Source organism: Ceratosolen solmsi, unplaced genomic scaffold (assembly GCF_000503995.2).
Source record: "Ceratosolen solmsi marchali unplaced genomic scaffold, CerSol_1.0 scaffold30, whole genome shotgun sequence".
NCBI classification, from domain to species: Eukaryota; Metazoa; Arthropoda; class Insecta; order Hymenoptera; family Agaonidae; genus Ceratosolen; species Ceratosolen solmsi.
This window is the reverse complement of record NW_011948421.1, coordinates 5446646-5466558: the sequence shown is the minus strand read 5'-3', so window position 1 is coordinate 5466558 and position 19913 is coordinate 5446646. Positions and strand designations below refer to the sequence as shown.

Here is a 19913-nt window from a genome sequence, read left to right as displayed (position 1 = left end):
TTTATTTAGAAAATAATATTTTTAATTGAATGGTGCAAAATAAAATTTAAATATTAAATATATTTTTGAGATAAAATCAAATGGTCATTTTAATAAATTACATTTGAAAGTGATAAACGTTATTCATGAAATTGATTAATTATTAATTAGTATAATCAACTAACGAATAAATTTGTAATAAATACAAATATATACATTATATAAATATGTTTATTAACAGATTATTATAAAAATATTATAATCATACAAAAAGAGTACATTAAAAATATAAATTTAATGGTTCGAAGATGAAAAACAATCATAAATGGCAAATTATTTCAAATTTATGCTTGTAAGCAAACTTTAAATAATAATATTTGTGTCTTCACAAAAATGTAATTTTTTTTGTAAATATTTATATTTTTTAACACACGCTGCAGTGATTGGTCATACACATATTCTCATATATATATACATATATATATATATATATTATTTTATTCAAATAATATAATAAACATATAAGCTCCATGCATAAATTATAAGAATTTGATGATGAGGATTCAATAGTATAGGTCATATAAATGTTTAGTCAAAGATCCCTTGCTGTTAAATAAATATTTTTATTAGGATTTATAATGTAAATAAGAACTGAGGATAAATAATTTATTAATATCAATAGAAAATAAATATTATAAATCGACTATGCACTATTTGTAATGCTTTTATTTAATAAATTTTGATCATTACTTAATTTTAATTTTATGTTCAATCTTTAATAATAAATTAATTTATTTATTAAGAATGTCAATTATCTATATAAATATAAAAAATCAAACAATTAAATATATTTCAACAATTATCATTTATAATTAAAAAGATAAGTTAAAATTTAAATACTATAGATTTTAATTTTTGATTTATAAAAATGCTATTTCAATAAAAAATATATATAATTAAATTTGTTAGACTTCAGTAATACCTTGTGCTAATAAGTATAGTTAAATTAAAGAATGCTACATGCATTATAATAAGAAATAAAATAAAATATTAAATACTGACTATTTCAATTTCTCCATTATATCCATTGTGATGGAAAGATTCGAGGTATTTTATATAATCTTTGTTAATCTTATGTTCTTTGGCCCCTCTTATTAATGTATTTCTTAAATAAAATATTTTAGTAAGTGGGCATAATAATTGAAAAAGAATTATTCATTATTGTTACATAAATCAATATTGTATTTTTTAAAATATATATATCTATTAAAATTAAATTTAAAATCTTTATTTATTTATATTATGTAGCAAATAATTACCCTCGTTAATTATTTTTTTGACTTAACTGATTTTTCATTTATTTTATAATATTATAGATTTGTTTTGATCTTACGAATTATAATTATATAGAATTCTGTTATTTTTAAAATTTTATAACAATGTTAGCAAGATTTTATAGGCATGATTTTAAACTTAAATTTATATCTAATGATTTTTCCAAATATAGTTTAGTTGTTTATATCGTAAATAATACACAACATTTTTATTTAATTAATAAAAGATACATAAGTGATAATAAACTGTTTTTTTTTAAGTTTTGTAAAAAAATAATTAAACTACTTACAAATAAATAAATGAAGGCTGTCTTTCAGGTGGCAAAAAAATTGGTTTAAGGTACTCCTCTGGTAAACATAATTGCTGATACACTCGACATTCAATATTTTCTCCTATAGTAGTGTTAATAATTACATTCTTTGCAAAATAAAGATTCATGTGTACTCCTTCTTGCTTATCTAGGTCGGGCATATTACTTATATTAATTTCCCATACAATACCCCAAACCTCAAAGGCTGGGCAAGGAACAATGGTAGCAGCACAGCCTTGCCATCTTTTTGAGAATGTAATAAAATCAAGTCGATAATCCTATTGTGAAAAATATTAACAGAAAAAATAATTCAACAAATATGAATTTTTCAGAATTTACAAATGAATATTAAAATTTACCTTCAATGTACCAACATATTTTTTAACTGCAGTAGGATTATTGATGTGAATACGTTTTGTTAGCATATTGCTACCATAAGCAAAATATAAAAATGTTTTTGACATGTTCTTTAATATTTAGGTAAAACTTAATCTGAAAAAAGTATGAATGAAAAATTTTAAAATTATTATTAAATAATTATATTTTAAATATTTTCATTCTTAATTTTTCAAGGTCCTTTAAATGATTTATCTTAATTCATGAAATAGTTGATTTATTCTATATATTTATATACAAAATAATTAAGTCATAACAATTAAAAGAAACATATTTTCAATTTTAATTATTCTAAAATAAAAAACACTACTTATTCGTTACATGGTTAGAAATAATAATCAAAGAAATAAAAATTTATAAAGACAAGTTAGAAACTAAATTGTTATACATATATTGGTTATTTATTTTTCACTTATATTTTCTATTTTTATTTACAAAAATTAATTAGGTTATTGAAAAAATAAACGAACTGAATTACTTTTCTTAGATAAAAAAAATTATAATCACATATTTATAATTACAAAAATGTTCTTAAAACAAAGATATAAAATAATATTATCGATCACTTGATTTTTTATTCATAAGCATAAATAAATATTACTTTTTAATTACAGAATTAAACCATAAATAGAAGCTGATAAAAAATACAAAATTTTATTGATAATTTTTACTGTTAATCTCGATTTTATTTATTGTAAAATTTTATAATTGAAATTCGAATGCACATAGATTTAGTTATGTACAATGTAAACAAAAGGTATGACGGCTTTAAAAAGTTATAAAATCAGAACTGATATCGCATATATATTTGATTTGATATATTATTTCACAATGTTGCAATTGAACTATCTGGAAAGATGTACGTATATATATATATATATATATATATATATATGTATATTTATAATAATTATTAAAAATACTGCTTTTGAAAAATCAACCAATAAAATGCACTTTATAATTGAAAGGCTTTAAATTAAAACCAAATGAAAGATAAAAGATCTTGAAAAACATGCTACAATACATAAATAAGCTTATTATTAGAAGAAATAATCCACATTTAACGATTTACAAAGCTGCGTTATAAGCAATATAAATGCGAATAGACATATTGTATAGACAAAATATTTTTACTTTACCTTCTGCTCACATAACTTCTCCTTTCGTTACTACGTATGCGCACGCATCATGAAACAGCTGCGCCTCAGCCAATTAAAAGCATCAAATTCTTTATTAGGAGTGTGCAACGAAATAAACCCGCGAAAAAACATGTCCTAATAGATGATCCTGACCATTGTGTTCTGAATTTACACTAAATCCGTCGTTTTTCTTTGGAATAGTTTGACACCAATGGACTTGTGGAAAATTTTTGGATTTAATAAGTGCAGTATTATCGGACAATAATAATGGCACTAGAAGCACTTTTACCTTCCGAAATAGCTCGATTAATTTATGGTAAAACAAATGTTAAGCACTCATTTCTTTGTATTAACCTCCCCGATTTGAAAACAATTTTTGTTGGAATACTTTTCTTTTAGCTATTTTATTTTTTTTTTAATCATAATATTTTTAAAATGATGTTTTAATTTAATTATTTCACCTGTAAAATGAATTAAATATTTATTGGTTGCTTATTTTTAATAATTAGTATATGCACCTAAACAAAAATACATGCTTTAACTATCAAATATTAAATCTATTCAATTTGTACTTCTGATCATTTATTACATACAGATTCTTTGTTAAATTGTGTAATATTGAAAAATAGAAAAAATAAAAATCTATTTCATTAATAGAACACTATTAGATCATCTGCCTTTTGTCTTAAAAAGGTATATTATTGTTACTTCATAAAAAGTAATTATTTCTTAGGTTACCTTATGGAAGAAAAGTGTATAGAAACAGCTAAAACCTTTCTTAACGAATCTCCAAACTTACAAGAATGTCGTAATGTCCTGTCTTATGGAAAACATTTTACTACTCGTGTATGTGGATATGCATTATGGGATATTTTGGAAAAATTTTGTATTATAAATTCTATTGGTAAGGTTTTTCAAAATAAATTTATTTATTATAAAATATAAATATTTGTATATATTATAATAATTTATATTATACATAATTTTTTTTTATAGTTATTTTTATTTATAATATATTGATAATATATATTTATAATATAATCATAGATAATAATGGATAAAACTTTTATGTTTTTATTTACTACGATTTTATAACTTTATATTTTAATGTTTTTAGAAAATATTTTTCTATGAATTTAAAGCAAATAGTAAACTACTTCATTAAAAGTAAAAAATCCCTTGAATTATATTTTTAAATCATATTTTTATGTATATATTATTTTATTTTAAAAACTAAAAACGTATTTAATCAATTAATTAATATTAAGCTTAAATTATTTGTTTTTTTTCTCTTATTATTTTTAATGTCAAATTATAAAATATACTTTCTATAATTATAGTACAGGAAAAGATTGATAAATGTGATAATACAGATAAATTAAGACATTGCTCTGATCTAATTAATCAAATTAAATTACTAATCGAAGAATACAAAGGTCATAAATTTTTAACAAATATTGTTACCACACCCACACAGGTATAAAATAATAACATAATATAATATTCCAAATTAAAAAAATAAATGTATTAAATAAAAATGTCTATAGAATCAATCTACAGTTACAAATGAATCATTTGTAAAATCACATAGGAGGCATTCTAGTTCTAAAGATGAAGATGAAGTAAAGCATATAGAAGAAACGCCTGATAAGGGGTTTAAAACTCACACAGAAACAAATTTTAGTCCAAGTAAATATCTTTAATTATAATGATTTAAGATCCATTTAATTAAAATTATTTATTATTTTAATAGATATTTTATATTTCTTATATTTTAATCAATTTTCAGTTCAAAACAGTTATAAAACAGAAACTACATTATTAAAAAATTTACCTGGATATATCAAAGATTTACAAACGGAGCAGTGTGAAACACTGAAGTTAAAATCTCCAAGAAAATCAAGAGAAATTTCGAAAATAGACAATATTTTGCAAAGTGAAGAATTACATGAAAATGTTATATTACAAGAAATAAAAAATAAAAATCACCATTTACCTGACCAAAGGTATGAGAGTTTAAACAAAAATAATATATCTACTAATATCGAAGAAAATTCAAATAAGTCTGTTGATAGTAAATTACAAAGTTTTAAAAGATGTTACAGTAGATTAGATAAAAGTACTATGACTAATAGAATAGAAGAGAATTTGAAAAATAATAAATATTCTCAAATACAAGCTGGTAATATTTGTTCTAATGATTTACAAGTTTCACCAACTGATGAATGTATTGAACTTTTAAGTGTAAGTCTAACAAAGAATTATTTATTATCAGTATTTTTCTTTAATTACTATTACATTTTATAAAATGTATATTTTCTTTAATTTAAATTATATATATATATATATATATATATATATATATATATATATATTTTTTATACAGTTATCAAAAATTATTAAAAAAACTTTTATTGAAGACTATGAATTCTTTAATTATAAGCAATAAAATAAAATTTTATTTCAGGATTTAACTTTAGAACTCTTAAATCGTACAGAAATACAAGAAATAATAGCTGATAATATAAATAGAATATTAGAGCCAGTAAAATCAAATTTGCACAATAAATCTAATGAGGATTCCAAAGAAGAATTAAATAAATCCTTTATTTTAGAATTTAATAAAGCTATAGAAGTAGCAGTGAATAAGACTGAAAATGATCCAGAATTTCTTGATTTATTGAATGAGATAATACCAAAAGGTGAAGAAATTTTGAACACAGATCAAATTGAACTAAATAATAGAAAGTGAGTAATTAATTGAAAATTTAATTTACCATATAAAATTTTTAATCCATAAATATTATTTTATATAATATTAAAATATTTTTTTGTAGTGTAAATAAATTTCAAAAAGTTGAATTAGTTTCTAAAGAAAAAGTGACTGAAAATAGTATTGATATAAAAACAATAAGTTCGCAAATGTTCGATCAAAGTACATGTTACGTTTTAGATATACAGAATACTAATAAAATAATGAATGTAGAACATGCTGATTTGTCAAACACTGATAAGTGTGTTATTGAATCGACAGAAGTTAAACAAGTAGATTTAATTAAAAAAAATTCTAAGATTCCTGTGAGTGATGCCCGAAATAGTTTATTGAATCCAGAAAAATATATGAAATCACCATATATTGATTTGAATCCTATAGAATCATCAACTGTACAACAAAAATCTCTATATAAAGCTAATAATTTGTTTTCTTATAATAATATAACATCAACACCCATTAAAACATCTGCATCAATACAAAATTTGGACACATATGACTGGTTCTCAACTCAAGAATTACTCAAACCAAATATTCTTTATCAAAAAGATGATACTGCTATGCCTTCTAAAACAAGTAATACTATCAAAAAATAAATTAATAATATTATAACATATTTGATATCAATGATTGTATTAATTTTACAGATACTTACACTGCTTGTGAAACAATTGTGACTACTGTGGCATCTCATATATCACCTATAATTTCTAAAGGTATCATATCATATACATCTTATAGGGTAGGATAAATTATTAATTACCAATGTTATATTTTAGAAACTACAGAAGTTGCAGAAAGGATTACAACAATTAGTTATTTATCAACTAATGCAATTAAAGGTAATATTTCAAATAAATATTTGAATGATTGAACATCCAATTCCTAATAAAAAAAATTAATTTATATTATATTTTATTTTTTTATTAATTTGTTAAAATTGTTAAATTTCTAAAATATCTTTGAGAACATAAATAAATTAATACGGCATATTCATTAAGTTTTATAAATATTTTTACTTACTTTATAGTCATTTTCTTTCCATAAATATAAATATTCTAATTATATTTCAATTATAGAACAAACTTTACACACACCTGATACACACTCACCAAAAATGAAAGTATCGAACAGTATATCATCTGCATTTCCCATAAACATTGTATCTAAATATAAAACGCCATTTTCACAAAAAAGCTCTGAAGTATTAGATGAATTACTTAATCTTCATAGTTCACAAAAATCGAATGGAAATATCGACAATTTATCACCGCTTTTAAAAGATAATAATGAATATAACAAATATTTTAGTATAGAATCAATCATGTTATATGGTATGGACAACAATTTAAGTACTGTAAAAACTCCATTAATTATACCTGAAATTGAAGTAGAGGACTCAATTACACTAACGGGTACTGGTCTTTCACCATTTTTAAAAATACATAAAAAATCTACAGAGACAACTGATAATTTAAATGAGAAAAATGATGAAAAAGTAAAATATTTAGGGAATAGACAATCTGATGAACTTACATCTTCAGATGAAAAAAATTATTTAACCAAGAAACCTGATGAATCTCACATAATAGTTGAAAAAAATAGTAAAGAAATATTCACAAATCTTAGGTATGTTAATCGTTAAATTTTACTTAAATTTATTTGATCATTTGATCTATATAAAATGTAGTATTAAATATTAATTATTTTTATATATTAAATATTATTCAAAATTATATATTTTTCAAAATTCAAAATTTATTTTTTATAAAACAAGTCATTAAGTTTATTTAAGCAAATATCAATTACTGAGAACAATTATTATACATTAACGTATTAATTTATAATAACGAATTAATATATTTATCTATATATTAAATAAATTAAAAAAACACTTTATTATAAATGCCTTATAAATCTTCTATTTAGTGATATTTTAAAATGTACATATATATTATCATTTATATTAAATAACTTAATTTAATTTGAAATATTATCGAATATAAACAAAAATAGTAATATTTAAATATTATATCTACGAGAATTTTTACATGTTCTTATTTTTTATAATTATCACTATGACTATTTATAATAAGATTTTATGTAAACAAAATTCCATCTAAAAATATTAAATAAACATTTAACAATCGGCCATATGATTTTTTTTACAACAGCCAGTTCATAATGAAGAGCACCCCGAAAAAAATATTAAATAAATCTAAAATAAATCGTTTAAGTTTATCGGCACCAAAGAAGACGAGTAATTATGTTCGAGCTCTTAATTTTAATACACCTACTAATAGGTCTTACTCGGAAAGTAAAATAAAAAATAAACAAATTAGTATTTCACCTGAAATAATCAAGATCAATCTTAAGAATTCTTGTAAATCATCTTTGTTTCAATCTCCACCATTTGTAAATTCGGATATCATCGAGCAGAAACAAAATAGTGACATTTTTCAAAACATCGTCTTAGGTAAAATAAAATACATTTATTATTTAGATAATTTACTATGAATTTAAGCATAACATATTATATCTATAAAATATTTTATTTTAGTTTTATTTAAAAATGAGTATTAAATCTTAAAATTATAATCGTAATGTTTTTTGAAGAATAAATATTAGTTATTGTATATTTTAATATTATATTTGTAGTTATCAATATTTTAAAAATCGTTACTATTGAATAATATATGTAATGTACAGTCGATTCATTGTATTTTCTTCATTGTATTATATTTCCAGATTCATATGGTTTACTAATATCATTCTAGTTCTAAGATTTTATTTCTTTCTGAAATTATAGATACCAAGAATTTTATACCCATAAATAAAGAAAAATATAAAATTGATGAAACTAATGAGAGAGAGAAAGAACATTCCAATCGAACTTCAAAAGATGAATCTTTAAAAAAAAATAGGATTGATAAACTCATAAATGAAGACAATAAAGGTATAAAAAAAAAAGTTTGGGATAGTGATCTACGAAAGTGTTTAGGGCAATATGAAATTAATAATATAAATGACTCATCGAAAAAGAATCATAAGAAAAAAATAAAAAAAGAAACATGTAAAAAAATTACACCTAAAATAAAGAAGAAAAATGCGAAATCAATTAAGTTAAAACAACTAGAAAAATTAGAAGAAAAAGGATTCACAAGTACTGACAATACAAAAAAAATCACAGTTAAAAGAACTGCAGTTGAATCTGAAATTTCGGATGGCAAAGATTTACAAACTGCAAAAGAGCTTCTTGATATTTTATCAGACAATATAAATAATTATGAAATTTTTAGCGAAGGAAATGGAATAACACTAGCTTCTGAAGAGATAAATAATTTAATCAAAATAGGTAATAATAAAAAAATATGTAATGATGAAAATATAAAAAAAAATATAATGAAAGAATTATCAAATAAATCTGTTCCTGATGAAGAATCGGAGTCAAAACAAATTGATGAAACCGTAAGATATAATTTATAATATTTCTATACCTCGTTATATATTTGTAGGAGCAATGTATTTTTGAATAATTGTAATAAAATAAAGAATAAAAGTGTATCGGTTGATTTGGTAGTAAGATTAATATATTAGAAAACTATTTTAATAATTAATGTGTTATTAAATTATTGAAAATATAGAAAATAAATCAAATATTTATTAATACTTTTGTTCGATTGTATTATATTCTATACAAAATCGATCATATTATTTAATATTTAAAATTATTTCATAATACAATTGACTAATAAATAAAAATTAAAAAATATATTAATCCGTGATTTACTAGAATTTTTAACGTATTATATTAAAACAATATATCAAATTTGTTGAATTTATTGAATGTATTTATTAATTTTATTTACAATTCGTATAAAGGTAATAAATAGAAACTTAATTATTGAATAAATTTATAAAATTCAACTGGTTACATTCCCATTCATTTTATAAAAATTTTAATATTTTTTCTAGATAAAACAAAGTGTTTCAGAAAATAATAATTTAATGGATTATGAAAAGATTGAAGAACAATTAAGTATAATAACGAATACCAATATAAAAAATAATTGTTCTAAAAAAGTCGAGGTAATTTACGATCAGGTAAGTAAAGTAGAACAAGGTAAACTTGTTAAAAAAAAGTACGCCCGTCTTAAAACCCTCGACACAAATATCGCTAAGTCCTCGTTTACTATGGATAAAAAACGTTCGCCGTTGAGTGATTTTGCGCTCGAGCTGGAAACTTTGCAAAAAGACGAAATTACTTTACAAGTTCCTCCAACACCACAAATTTTGAGTCCTGGGAGTAGTAGTTTTATGATGCCGATTTCAAAGTTGAGCGAAGATTCCCGCACAATTCAAAGCCTTGTAGCAACACCTCTCGAGTGTCCGCTAACGCCAAAGATCGTTTTAACTCCACCGAAAAGCGTTAATAATTTACACAAAGGCTCTGAGGTAAAAGCTTTTTTCCTTAATTAATTCCTTAATACATATATATTTTAATATTGTATTTTATGTGATGTGATGCGAATAAATATATTATAAATACTAATTATTAAAAGTTAATTATTGTTTGAGTTTAATATTTCAATTATTAGATTATTGAATTAATCCCTTTTACCATTCAAATAGAATTTGTATTATTAATATTCAAAATCTAATTTTCATTTACTTATTTAATTTTCTAAAAACATCTTTTTTATGTCTGATATGTGTAGAAACCCATAAGCTCACCTTATTATGAACCTATACTCAATAACTTCAAGATTTCAAAGAAATCCGAAATAACACAATTTGAAGTTATTAAAGAAAATTTATTAAAGAATAAAAAAACTACAATTGAATCTAATATTAAAAATATAGACGATGTGATAAAATTAAACACGTCGATGTATAGAGAAAAGAAAGTCAATTTAAAAAGCGATTCTTCCTCGGCATCGTCTTGCAACTGTGAAAGTTGTTCATCATCAAATAAAGAAGATATTGCAGGTAAATAGGAATTATCTCATATAAACAATTGCATATTTCTTTCTTAATATAATGGTTGAATGTTTTTTTTAATATAAAATTTAAATAAATAAATTAAAAAAAATATAAATAAATATTATTTCAAAGTATTCATAATTTTTAAATATTTAAATATACATGGAGTTTCGTATATCATCCTATATATTTAAATAGAAGAAGATAGTTTAAAACATATTTTGTTTTGAATTGGATAAGGATAAATTACAATCAACATCAAAGCATTTTTTTATTAAATGGAGCATATTTAATTCCTAATATATTTGTACATTAATTATATTATATAATTATATAATTATATAAATTAAATTTTTTCATTATAATTTTAATAGATATACAAAAAGCTGATGATAAAGATAAGATTAAAAAAAGCAAAAGTATTGAAAACAATATCGATACTTCACCTATGAAAGTATTTGATTTAATAAGTAAACCTTATGAAGAAATTAATTATTATAAAAAAGAAACACCTGTTAAGAATGACAATACGTGTACTGAAGTAGACATTTTCGAAACTCCTAGTATTTCAAAAATAATTGAAACCCCAATGAATTTCAACACAAAAATTTCCGATATTATGATGTTCCAAGAACAAGAGATGCAAAAAGTACAAAATTCAAAAGTAAAAATATCTAAAATTACTACGAAGTCTCCTATGGAGTTGATAGAAACTTTTCCATCAAATATTGAAATGAATGCTTTAGGAATAGAGAAAAATGCGAATACACTTACAACGACTCATACGATCCAAATAAAAAAAAGTGAAGAAGAGGTTTCTAAGGCAGTTCAAAGTATAATAACTAATCAAGAGGAGAAAATTAATAAAAATCAAAATACATCGGTAGATAGTATAGTATTCGATTCTTCATATAAAAATGAGAGTAAAAGTATTGACAATAAATTGGAATTAGTAAAAGCTCTTGAGAGTATTACAAATACTAATCAGAAAACGCAGGATTACTCGTTTTTTAAATCGACAAATGCAAATAATGAAAACGATAGCGAGGCAAATCTCGAACTCGTCCTAGAGGATGAAAATGTATCTGAAATTTCCAGTATCGAAGTGAATAAAACGAAGGAGAGGTTTATTCAGAATAATATCAGCCCACACCAGCACAATACTCGTTTCAAATCTCGACAGATGGCTGATGAAAAAAATGTATCGTTAAATAACAGTAATGGTTTTAGCAATAGTAATATACCCTGTCAAGAGATACAATATGTTTTTGATGAAGATAACTATAAACGAAAAAGAAGGAAAGTATTTAGCAATGATGAATTAACATGGGAATTTCACGATGAGCTTGGTAATCTGATGAATGCAACAGCTCCAACCAATTTAGACATTATTTTTCAAATTAACCCAGCAAGAAAAAGAACATTAAAACAATCAAAAGCTATTAAAAGAGAAAAGTTCGTATATGTTGAAGATGTCATTAAAAAATCAATGATGAACCATAGCAATAATAATAATCCTATATCGGATACCAACAATGCCACTTACAATGAAAAAGGTAAGAAAAATGTTTAATTTTTGTTTTTAATGTATTTACTTAAAATTTGAATCTAGTTGATTTTCTTGATAATGGGAATCACATGCATTTTTCTATATTTTGCATGAGCATAGATGTTCATAAATATTTACAATGTTGCATTTCATTAATTATTGTACATGCAATAAAATATTTTGATTTTTATATTTCTTTACTTTAACTTTATAGTACTTTATTTTAATAATTAACAAACAATATTGTATTATATAAAATGATTTAACTTTTTAAAACAAATATTTAAATATAAATATTTTAATATGTTTACTTAAAATAATCTATTTAAAATTTGTTACTAATTATTTAATATTATTTTATTTTTGCTGTAAGTAAATGATTCAACATCTTAATACATATTTATATACATTTTATTATTTCAGAAATTAATAAAATAAACAATAAACGTAAAAGAACCACGGAAAGTGAAAACATCCCTGTCTACAGAAAGAGAAAAAAGAATATGTTCATATTATAAAAAAAAATGACAAAAGAGTTGTACAAAAAGTACTCTGGAAAAAATAGATTCACACAACATTTGTTAATTAATATGTTTTTAAAATCGTGTTTACTAGTCAACTTTCAATATGAATTATATTTCTATTAATATGTATTTCTATTCAATAGATATATTTCATTTATATATGTATAAAAACTTTTAATTATGATTATTGTACATTTTTAGAATTACTGTTAGTTTAAATGTGCTAAACGAAGAAACAATTTTATACAAAAAAGGATTATACATAGCAATCTTATTTCTCAAGCACGTGACATATTTATAACAATCTTTATATTGTAAAATTATTCATTTGTACATTGAATTAAAATTTTAAAGGCCAAATGGAATTTTTTAAATTATAAAAAATCATGTCTACGAATTAATATGTGGACTATAAAATATAAAACCACTTTAATTATAGGCTTAATATAGGTACAACCTATGTCTTTATTGATATAACATTGTAAATTTCACTTATCTGCAAATTTTTGTAGATTAATTAATGTCTTGTTTATATAAGTAAACAACTTAAAATTATACAAAATGTATCAATCATAAATTTATTTACATTTATAATCTATAAATTTAACAGTGAATGTATATAATTGTATAAAAATGTGTATTTTTTATTTTTTCTATAAAATTTAATCAATAATTATGCTTCAATTGAATAATTATAACCATTCCTTTATACATTATGATTTATGAATAACTACTTTGAACACAACATAGCTAAACGATCTAATAGCTTCAATGCAAATATTTTAACATATGCTGAGAATAAAGTGTACTCAATCAGGAATGTAAATTTTTCGTGACCAAATGAACTTGACCGTAAAAGTCAATTAGTATCTACAGTCATCTACAGTCATTATTAAAAATTTATAAAGTTTTTTAAAATGTTAATAAAGTATTTTTCGTTCATTTGAATAAAAATATTACACTGTTCAACATTGTAAAGAGTAGAAAGTTTAGTTTTAAATTACATAGATCTCTCATTAATATTATTAATCTTGGATATGATGATAAATAACTTATTTATAAAAATTATCTTTAAAGTTTTAGTAATAAGTTACATTTTTTAAAGTAGGACTTTATATTGTTTAAAACGAAGACTACCAGCAAGACAATTTTTTATTTAACATACAAAAATAATTATAAGCAGAGATGTTATAAAGCTTTATAATGTGAATTTTACACATTAATAATTATTTATTACTTTTCATTTTATTAAAAATTAAATTTCATAAAACTTTAGTTAATAAATTTGTATAATAATGTTAATTAAAGCACTTAAAGTTTTATTTTAAATTACATATATTAGTTTTATTCTAACATCTATATAATAATCGTACATACAATGTTAATAAATGCATAAAATATTTAAAATTTAAACATATGACATCTATATCACAGTTTATAATATAGAATGGTAGAATGATAGTTTAAAATTTTAATAAAAAAAGGTTATAAAAAATTAACCGATAAGAAATTTATAACTAATTTTATTAAAAAAATATTTAGAAAAGTACTATGGAATATGAAAATATATTCAAAGGTATTTAAGATGCATACGTTTAATATGGTTTAAAAAAATGTAACTTATATAAGTGGAAAAATGATTGAATTTTAAAAAATCGCTGGGAATTCAAATTATTGATTAATAATTTGTTTTATATATAATTGTATTAATATTAATTTTAAATAATTTAGGTGCAGATAAATTTGTAAGACATTTATTACATCAATATTTTCCAAAAAGCGATGGGACAGATACCGATATTCTTACTCTAGTTTTTTTACAAAAATTAGAATATAACAAAATTCGAAATTTGTCATTACAAAATGATAAGATATACAAAGGGTGGAAAAATTTTCTTAATGATTTACCATTTTCAAGCACTGAATTAGTTTTACGACCAGAAGAAAAGTATTCATACTTAATTTTTCCAATTTTTTTTATTAGTTATCTGTGCGTTACTAACGATATAAGAACAATACAATTATTTAGTTTTATATTTGAATATAGATTTTGGCGTTGGAAAATGTATAAAAAGTACATACTTAAACAAAGAACCGATTTTAGAAAAAAAATGAAAGTTGGTCCACATTTTGATCAACTTGGTCGCTTCCCAGTTACTGGAGAAGATATGCGCTTGTATCGTTAATCTATTCAAGCTGTTAAAAACAATACATTCATATAAGAAGAGGTCGAATGAATAATTAAATTATACAAAGATGGGTTGTGAATTAATAATAAACAAATATTTATTATTTCACTTAACTTTACTGTAAAGTTTATTTTGTGTTATATTATTTAATTAGATTGTTCAATACAAATACTAATTTAAATAATTTACAAATATTTCTAATCTAATTGTAGTTCGTATTTTAATTCATATACTGATACTTGTTTTCGCAAATGAATTTAAATATTTTATTTGTTTAAGGAAAGAAATTAAATTTGATTATTTGTACAATGTTGAATCAATTTATGTATTAAAGAATTAAAGTTCATTAAATAGTGAATATAATGAATTTTGAAAATATTTTTATGGATCTAAACATTCGAATAAAAATTACATTATTTATTTATTTAGAACATATTTTTATTTAATATAATCGATTTACTTAACTGAAAATAAACCTGTACAAATTTTGTTCATAATACATGAAAAAAATATACTTGTAGAATTTTTTAAGCATAATAACCTATATCTCAAAAAATATAATAAACAATCAAATGTATTAAATGAATTTATTATATCTCAACAAATTAGTACATATTAAAATCAAATGGATAAATTAGGTATATAAATATATTTATAACAAATTAATACATGCAACATTATTAATTATAAAATTATAGAAAAATATTTACTTTTTCAGGAAATAAATAAAATTAAATAATCATATTCATTTAACATAAAAATAATTTTAAATTAGAAGCACTAGTTCAAATAATCAAATAGGCTTTACATATGACAAATCAAGTTATATTTAACTTCAGTTTGTTTATAATAAATTTAATTAAAATGCCATATTTAAATATTGGAATCAAAATCAAAATATTAGACATGTAAAAGCTTGGATTAAAGTAATGAAAAGCTTATTTTAAAAAGATTTATTTACAACGTATTAACATTACATTTAAATTAGATTATATAATCAACTAATATACTAGAAAGTCAAATTAAATAAACTTTTTATAATTAATTCTACCCACCTTTTTTTAAGAATACATAAATGTAGATTTACATTTTTACAGAATTAATATAGATATATGTATAAGTATACAATATTAGATACTAATACGATACATTTAAAAATATGTTATTATCGTATATAATTAAAATAATAAAGTCTTTGATATATCTCCTAATATACAATAATAAATTTGTTACACAAACTAATTTCATAATAATACAAGTGAAATATTATCCAAATTTATAATTTTTGTACACTTCCTGAAACATATCTCTGCAGTTAATTTTGACTTTCAATTTTGCGCATAGTAAAAATACACCCGATAATTTTCTATGTAAGCTATAGATCTCTTCTGGTGGAGGACAGAGTCGATGATATACGATAGTTGGTACTAATTTCTGTATTCTAAAATTAAATAATAAAATATTACTTCAAATATAAAATGAATACTGTAATCATTTAAATAAATTAGAGAAATAGATAAATATTTTTGTTTAAATAAAAGAAATTAAAAATTTTTTAATGCTATTATTTAAATTTGGTTTTATATTTTTCATTTAAGTTACATATTTTATTTAAGTAAATTATATTTTAAATTATATCCATTATTCATCATTTATAATTTATATATATTTTTTCAATTTTTAATTAATTAATTATTTAATTTTTTTTCTTGCATAAGGATATTAATAATTATTACAAATGAATAAGTAATTATTACATTATCTAAAACATTTAAAAAATTTTTATTCAAATTACTTTTTTGTAATATTTTGACCTCCAAAGTCAAAAAATTCATGATTTTTATCAAATACTTGACCTAAAATCATTACTGTATTAATGTGTGCTTCTTCCATGACCTATTAAATTATTTTAATATTAAAAATATAAATTAAAATATTTTTGAATGATATATACTAAGAAATTAATATTTGTATTACTCTAGATTCATAGCCAGTCAAGAATCCCATTTCTTTAGATAAAATTAATACTTTTTGTCTATCTCCTTCACTTGCACTATTTATTACTTCGATATATTTATCCATGAATTTTTTTTCATAGTTTCTACAAGCACCAAAATCCAATAATATCAACTACAAAATTGTAAAAATATAATTTTTTAGAAATATAATAAAATACTTTCATTCTCTTTTATTAATTATAAAATACTTGTTTCGTTTTTGGATTAAAAAAAAAATTAGACCAATTGGGATCAGTTTGCATATATCGAAATACAAATAATTCTTTTAAGCATAAGTGCATGATGAGTTTGCAAATATATTCTCTAGTTTTTATATCCAAGTTTACACATTTATCAATTGGTGTGCCTTCAATTAACTCAGAAGTAAATATTTGACTTGTGCATAAATCATCTATAAGAATCAAAGAACTGGTTAAAATGGTTTTATTAAATAATTTAAAATATTATTTACTTATAACTTCAGGAACATAATATTGTGGATAAGGTTCAACTAGTCTTCTATAAAACCTAGTGCATTCAGCTTCTCTAATATAATCAACTTCCCAAGCTAATTCCTTTTTAGCAACTTCCACAATATTGTCAATGAACATTCCATCAGGAAACATATTCCACACCTTTATTATAGTAAAAAAATATAATTAAGCATTCATTGTCTTAGATTAAAAATTGAATTCAAATATTTGATTTGATCATTGATATATATATATAATATAAACAATCTTTAAATTAATCGTTTAAGTAACAAACCTTCATTAGACCAATTAAATTTTCTATATCACTCTGTATACCAGCTGCTACTCCTGGATACTGAATTTTTATTGCAACAGATCTTCCATCATGTAAAGTAGCATGATGTACTTGACCTGTAAAATAATAAGATTTGAAATACATTCGTTAAAAACAAACTGAAAAAAAATAATATAGAGTACAGATTGATAAATTTTAAAAATTATTTGGACAAATCTATAATTAATCCGAGTACCAATAGAAGCTGCAGCAAATGGCTTTTCATCAAATGTTTCTAATTTCTCTCTCCAATTTTGTCCTAATTGACCACATAAAACTTTCTATAATATATATAATAATTATTTTAAAAAAAGGATTTTATTAAAATTAAAAGGATGGCAAAACATATATTTACATGAACTTGCCAAGTTGGCATAAAATCTGCACTTTGTCTAACTCTTTCAAAAGCATTTTGTAACTCGGGACCGATAATTGTGTTATCCTGAATACTAAGAATTTGACCAATTTTCAAAGCTGCACCTCTAACTTTACATAATGTTGATACAATTCGTTCAGCATTTGTTTTGGTAAGAAACACATTATCAAGTGTTTTGTCAATAGTTTGTCTTTTAATTCCTAAAGTTCTTCGTGTATACTCGGCTAATGTTCCAATTCCAAGCCCAATACCAAGTGTACCAAAACTAACCATTCTTTCTAATCTAGTGGATGGAACTTTTATGGCTTTAGCGTCTTTCGAAAGCTGAAATAATATTTTTAATTAAATTGAAAATAAATTATATATATACAGAAATACTAACCATGTATTTTGGTTTGCTATTTGCATCTGGACAAGGAATTTGTTTACTATTTATATTGTTTATATCTGTTATATTTTCAATTTGTTTTGAATATACATTATTTATTTTTAAAACTTCTTGCTTTTTGATTTTTTCTTCATGTTCTAGCTCTAATTTTCTTAACAATTTTTCATCTTTTTCTGAAAGCTTAATTTTTGGTATTTCAGTATGAGCAGTACCAATTGTTTCTATTTTTTCTTTTACACTTGAATATTTTATTGGTAATTCATTGTATTTATTACTATTGTTTACATTGGCATTATTTGTATTTTGAATAGATTTTGACATATTTTGAACATGTTTTATATTTGTTTTGACACCATTTGTTAATATTTCCATTGGATCCTTCGATGGATTATAAACATGTAATTTCTTCTTTTTGTCACTGACATCATCTTTAAAAATATTTGATATATCTTTTAAATTTAAAATTTCTTCAATTCTAATTTTTGTATACTGAGAGAAACTTTTTTCAATTACATATATTTTGTCAGTAAATTCTTCCAAGTCTTTTTTTAATTTTTCCTATAAAATAATATTTTATTATATAATAACATTACATATATACATAAATTAATAAGGATGTGTGCAAACAGGCACACACACACACACACACACACACACACACACACATTATTAAGTTTGATGCAAGTCATTCAGCTTATGTATTTCTAAAAAATACATTATAAATAATTAAAAAAATATATATTTATATCAAAATGTGAGGAAAACTATAAAATAGAAACAAATTTTTTATAAGAAACCATTAAATTGGCTTATTTGGAAACTTACAGGAAGTTTACTTTCATCTATATTGATCAATAATTTTTCCAAACCTTTAAACCTCTCATCAGTAAAAGTTTTAACATTATCCAGTTTCAATATTGGAAAATTTTTCCCATGCTCTCTTAATACTGCATCAAAAATTATTCTCATACCACGTACTATAGCAATAGTATCTGAAATTTTACGATTTGACATTCTCCTATAAACAATATATCATTAAAAAAAATAAAAACAAGTTAAGAAATAAAATAAAATATTAGTTTTAATGTATACATAAATTGCAAGTAAATTCAATCAAGTTATTCTTCAAGGTTTTCTTTAAAATATTTAACAATAAGTAAGCCTATCA

The 19913-nt window shown here is 21.8% G+C and overlaps 3 protein-coding genes across 3 annotated transcripts; 1 reads left to right on the top strand and 2 right to left on the bottom strand.

Annotated features, from left to right (window-relative positions):
- Positions 1 to 493: 493 nt before the first annotated feature.
- LOC105361426 (gamma-glutamylcyclotransferase) lies at positions 494 to 2110 on the bottom strand. Its single transcript, XM_011498601.1, has 4 exons — positions 1984 to 2110; positions 1604 to 1902; positions 1042 to 1144; positions 494 to 585 (listed from the first exon to the last, which is right to left on the bottom strand). The coding sequence occupies exons 1-4, from the start codon at positions 2086 to 2088 to the stop codon at positions 568 to 570; spliced, it is 525 nt and encodes a 174-aa protein (XP_011496903.1). The 5' UTR covers positions 2089 to 2110; the 3' UTR covers positions 494 to 567.
- A 12429-nt stretch (positions 2111 to 14539) lies between these two features.
- LOC105361667 (uncharacterized) lies at positions 14540 to 15238 on the top strand. Its single transcript, XM_011498918.1, has 2 exons — positions 14540 to 14564; positions 14720 to 15238. The coding sequence occupies exons 1-2, from the start codon at positions 14540 to 14542 to the stop codon at positions 15172 to 15174; spliced, it is 480 nt and encodes a 159-aa protein (XP_011497220.1). The 3' UTR covers positions 15175 to 15238.
- Positions 15239 to 16426: 1188 nt separating this feature from the next.
- Coq8 (ubiquinone biosynthesis protein COQ8, mitochondrial) lies at positions 16427 to 19908 on the bottom strand. The gene is made up of 11 exons (XM_011498598.1): positions 19838 to 19908; positions 19571 to 19763; positions 18740 to 19303; positions 18337 to 18681; positions 18178 to 18262; positions 17943 to 18058; positions 17647 to 17809; positions 17384 to 17586; positions 17155 to 17307; positions 16973 to 17073; positions 16427 to 16618 (listed from the first exon to the last, which is right to left on the bottom strand). Coding segments are annotated over exons 1-11 (2100 nt in total). The 5' UTR covers positions 19840 to 19908; the 3' UTR covers positions 16427 to 16443.
- Positions 19909 to 19913: the final 5 nt, after the last annotated feature.

Bases quoted from the DNA above. Each gene is read 5' to 3' on its own strand.
- LOC105361426 (XM_011498601.1), bottom strand. From the start codon at position 2,088: ATGTCAAAAACATTTTTATATTTTGCTTATGGTAGCAATATGCTAACA. The intron at 1,903-1,983 runs GTAAATTTTAAT...TTTTCACAATAG, and splicing joins AATATGTTGGTACATTGAAG to GATTATCGACTTGATTTTAT. The intron at 1,145-1,603 runs GTAAGTAGTTTA...ATTTTATTTAAG, and splicing joins CAGCCTTCATTTATTTATTT to AAATACATTAATAAGAGGGG.
- LOC105361667 (XM_011498918.1), top strand. From the start codon at position 14,540: ATGGAATATGAAAATATATTCAAAG. The intron at 14,565-14,719 runs GTATTTAAGATG...TAAATAATTTAG, and splicing joins ATATGAAAATATATTCAAAG to GTGCAGATAAATTTGTAAGA.
- Coq8 (XM_011498598.1), bottom strand. The intron at 19,304-19,570 runs GTAAGTTTCCAA...ATTATTTTATAG, and splicing joins TAGATGAAAGTAAACTTCCT to GAAAAATTAAAAAAAGACTT. The intron at 17,587-17,646 runs GTAAATAATATT...TGATTCTTATAG, and splicing joins TTATGTTCCTGAAGTTATAA to ATGATTTATGCACAAGTCAA.